Source organism: Marmota marmota, unplaced genomic scaffold (assembly GCF_001458135.2).
Source record: "Marmota marmota marmota unplaced genomic scaffold, marMar, whole genome shotgun sequence".
NCBI lineage: Eukaryota > Metazoa > Chordata > Mammalia > Rodentia > Sciuridae > Marmota > Marmota marmota.
In genome coordinates, this window is record NW_026000256.1 from 1,064,552 (window position 1) to 1,068,996 (window position 4,445).

The following is a 4,445-nucleotide window of genomic DNA, read 5'->3' on the forward strand; positions in this document are numbered from 1 at the left end:
CGCCCCTAGGTCCCGCCCCCGCCCCGCCCCCCGAAGAGGAGTTAGTTGCCGTGGGGCGCAGACTCGCAAAGACACTGGGACCTCCCAGGCTGACGGGTCCTCTCGCTGCAACTGTGCAGGGAGTTGGCGCGTCCACCCCGCCAGGACTGGGAGGAGGTACGAGCTGGGGCTTGGGAGAAGAAATGACCAGGAAATCCAGTCGCCTGTACCAGTGACCCAGCCCCCTCTAAATTCCCAGCCTGCTAGTGGGGCAGGTCAGTGCAACCCCAGATTGTGTCTCTCAGTAACACAACAGGCCCAGTCCTGCCAAGCTGACCATAGTGCCTTATGTTCTTCTGCCTCCTTTCTAGTCTGGCTGCAGAAACCCGACTGAGCTTGGGAGCACCTAGGGAAGCCATGCCTCTGCTTCCATCTGCCCACCCTTCATCCTAGAACCAAGAGGCCACCTCACTCAGTGAGGGGCTAAATGGCAAGGACTGATAGAGAAAGCCAGGGCAGGGGTCACCGTGCCACTCAAGCTCACCCTTACCCTGGCCCACACTTACCCACGTACACTTTTCCTTCCCCCACCTCCAGGTCCCAAGGGGCAAAGACTGGAAGGGACCCGAGCTTGCTTCTCTCTTTTATTGAAATATATTTTCTGGGCACTGCCCACCTACCTAACTCAGCATGGCCTCTTTGGCACTGAAAGCTGGAGAATAAAAAACCAGTAAAAAAAATAAGCTTGGATTTGTCTGAGTGCATAGTGCATGAGAACTAAAGGCCTTTGGTACACAAGAACTGTGGGGACAGGGGATGGAGTGTGGTGGTTGGGTGATAAAAGCTTGACCCAGGTGCCTCATGGAACTGGGAACAGGTTGCTATAGATAAAGTGGCCAATGACCAAGGCCAACATCTCCGAGGTACCACTCAGGGCCACAATGAAGGGGGCCTGGGAGGCATAGTCTGCTTGAAGGCGGCGAAGGGACAGGCTGTAGCATGGCCAAAGCCAGTAGGCTGTTTTGCACCCCTACCTCAATGCTGACGGTCCGCCGCTGGGCCACTGGCAGCTTTAGGCACGTGGCCAGGCAGTAGCCCACCAAGAGGCCAACCAGGGGCACAGTGAGGCCCACCAGTACAATGGGTAGCCTGACTCCTGCCAGGATGAATACCCCCATGCGGTAAGCCAGGAAGAGGCCACCCAGGATGAGCACAAAGCTGAAGGGCTTGATGACCTGAAGCAGCAGCTGAGAGAACTTGGGGAGCTTGGACTTGATCACCACTCCTGCTGCAATAGGGATAGCAATGAATAGCAGGGTCCCCAGGATCTTGGAGATGGGCACATGGAGACTTTCATGAATGCTGAGAAGATAGCTGTAGAGGGCTGAGGACAGTGGCAGGAAACCAGTGGCAGCTACAGTTGAGATGAAAGTCATGGAGATGGCCAGGGTGACGTCCCCTCCAAGAAGGAGGCTAAAGAGGTAGCTCCCCCCACCTCCAGGTGATGAGCAGGTAATGATGAGGCCCAAAGCCAGGGCCTTGGGCAGCATGAAGACTTTGGCCATCAGAAAAGCATACAAGGGCATGACCAGAAACTGGCCCAAGAGGCCCAGAAGCATGGGCTGGGGGCTCTGCAGGAGCCCCTTCAGAACCTCAAGTTCCACTTTACAACCAAATGAACACTTGTTGACAAAGATAAGAGGCAAGAGCATGTAGAGTATTGGGTTCTCCGAGAAGTGGACCAGGCTGGTGCTGAGGGTAGCAGGGGTATCTTCAGTAGGTGACACCTTGATGCAGAAATCTCTCCGCTCCTCAATCAGCATGGGTGAGGCCTCATGAGATTCCACGAGCTGGATATGGAGTGGAGCCAGTCCAGCCAGACCTGAGTGGATGCTTACAACAAAGCCACCCCCACCACCCCAGGTTATGGCACTCACATTCTTGATGGTCAGCACCTCTGTGTCCAGGGATGTGACCTTCAGTGTGGGGCCAGGCCCTGTTCCATTTGCCTGGCCTGGGTATTGGCTTGAGATCACAATGATGCCCTCACTCTCCTCAGGAAACTCAAACTCCATCACAGAGCCATCTCCAATGCTCAAGTAACGACCCTCTGTCAATGGCACAGTGTGGCCCAGAGCAGTGCTGAGGTTGGTACTGGCCATCCCTTGGGCCCCCCATGGTAGGCTGATGAGCAGCAGGGCAGCTCTGAGCATGCCTAGGTGGCCTGTGCAACCACACTCCCCTCTCAGGCCAGGCCACTGCTGAGAGCTGCCCCTACCCCTCCTGAACATCATGGCTCTTCCAGAAGGTGTGCCCAGGTCTCCTGCAGCTTAGGAAAGCACCACGGCTGTTGGGTTGTCCTGAAAAGGGTCCATCAGTAGGTCCTGGTCTTGTGCTGCTTTCCTGATGGCAGGGCTCTCTCTGAGAAGGGAAGGGATACAGAGAGGTGGCTGGTGAAGGTGAGCAGATATAAGCCCAGGAGTATGGGTTTCTGGAAGTCCACTGCTGGAAGACTCAGCAGGACCCCTAATCCCAAGCTCAGGAATAGAAAGGCAATGCCTACTGCTTGTTGTTGAGCGCTATTTGGCTTTCCCCTCCTCCAGCACAGCTGCCTCAAGCTTCCCATTCCTCATACAGAGGTGCCACCTAGAGAGAGGAGTTCCCATTCACCTGCTGATACCTGCTGATTTCCTTGGGTTTGTCCACCTCAGCGACCTTGCAGAGATGTCCTGATACCAAGAGATTCAGGACAGCCACTTCCAGTCCTGTCACCATTAGCCTGTTCAACACTGGTTTCAAGATGCAGATATAAGCTGGGTGCAGTGGCACACACCTGTAATCCCAGTGGCTCAGGAAGCTGAGGCAAGAGGATCCCAAGTTCAAAGCTAGCCTCAGCAACTTAATGAAACCCCATCTCAAAAAAAAAAAAAAAAAAAAAAAAAAAGCTGGGGATGTGGCTCACTGGTTAAGTGCCTCTGGGTTCAAAAAACATTGCAGATAAAGCAAGGCTTTTGTGATACCACAGTGAGGATGAAATCTTTGAAAACCACCTGGGGGGGGGGTGAAAAGGAGACAAGATGGATGAGAACAAAGGGGAATGATGGGAAACACTGGCTTGGTCCAGATCTGGGAGAGTAGGTTGGGGAATATGAGTATCATTTGCCAGGCACAAAGTGGTGGTAAAGTGATGTGGGCAGTGGGTGACCACTGTACCAAAGGTCTGAGGGGCTGATATCTGCCACTGGCATGCAGTTGGAAAACTGTTGCTGTCGCTACCTGGTTTACTGTACCTGCCCTATAGTAATGAGAGAGGGATCTTGGTAGGAAGCAGTTTCCCTGTTCCCAGGGAAGTTGCCAGAAGGGATAGCAGGAATGGGTCATATAGAAGCACATGTCCACTGGGAGGGACTGGGAGGGACCTCTCCTTCTGTAAGAGCTCCCACTTCTCTGACAGTCCCAGAATTTGAGCTTCTAAAACTGCTGCATTACATATGATCTGCTGTGCTCAGAGTACTGGGCCTCCCCCCAAACTCCACCAGAGCCTGAAATTCCTAGTGGGACTTAAGTGTTTCCAGAGGGTGGGGTACCTCAGAGTGAAAGGAGGAGGTCTGCCTCCCTCCTGTTTTTAATTTGGGCAGTCACCCCAGTAGTATCACATCATCTGCTAGAACTGGGGCAACCAGGATGGGCACACTGTGTTTATAATTCACAGCAGTCCATTTCTTTGTGCCCTGTAGTGTCTCAGAGTCCACCACCTCTCTGGATCCTAGTTAGTCTTTGGCTCTGCCCCCACTCCTATCTGAAACTGAGGAGAGGGTAAGGTGGGAGTGGAGGGAGGTTCAGCAAAAGATTTTTCCCTGGGAAAGTCTCCCCTCCCCCGCCACAGGATGACATGGCCCTTGCTGGCTTGGAGTTTAGGTCACTTACCCTGGAGGCCTTGGTCCAACCTTGTGTTTCACTGCTGGGGGTGCCAGGCAGGAAAACCAGCAAAGGGTAGGAGAAGTCAAGTGGAGGGAAAAATATGCAGGCACCAGGGTAATATAAACCATTTCAAAGCAATAGGCTAAGGGCCTTTCACCTCCCATCCCATCCTTTCAGCAGGGCTGGCCGCCTTGAGTCACTGCAAGAGGAGTTTGGCCCCAATCCACAGGGTTTCTGCTTGAGGGGCTGGAAGAGTTTGAACAGACGCACCCCAAGGCAGGGAAGGCAATGCCAGCCCTGATGCTTCTTCCACAGCGGTGGAGTGTTTGGGGGTGAGGGTAATCGGCAGTGCTGACCTGGGCTCCTCCCCACCTGTGAGTCTGGAAGTTGTCAGGTGAAGCACCAGCAGAGCTTGAGTGAAAACCGGGGGTGGAGACGGGCAGAAAGAAGGACGCACAACCCGCTGGGCACTCTCAGGTCAGGAGCCTTCACGTCACTTCTGGGCCCCGCCAGGCCTCGCCAACGTGCGGTGGCCTTTCCCTGCT

The 4,445-nt window shown here is 54.2% G+C and overlaps 1 protein-coding gene across 1 annotated transcript; it reads right to left on the bottom strand.

Moving 5' to 3' along the window:
* Positions 1-610: 610 nt before the first annotated feature.
* Positions 611-4,439, bottom strand: Slc10a3 (solute carrier family 10 member 3). The gene is given in 5 exon segments (XM_015506984.2): positions 611-970; positions 972-1,829; positions 1,917-2,400; positions 2,650-2,836; positions 3,907-4,439. Coding segments are annotated over 3 exon segments (1,347 nt in total). The 5' UTR covers positions 2,274-2,400; positions 2,650-2,836; positions 3,907-4,439; the 3' UTR covers positions 611-838.
* Between the last annotated feature and the right edge of the window lie 6 nt (positions 4,440-4,445).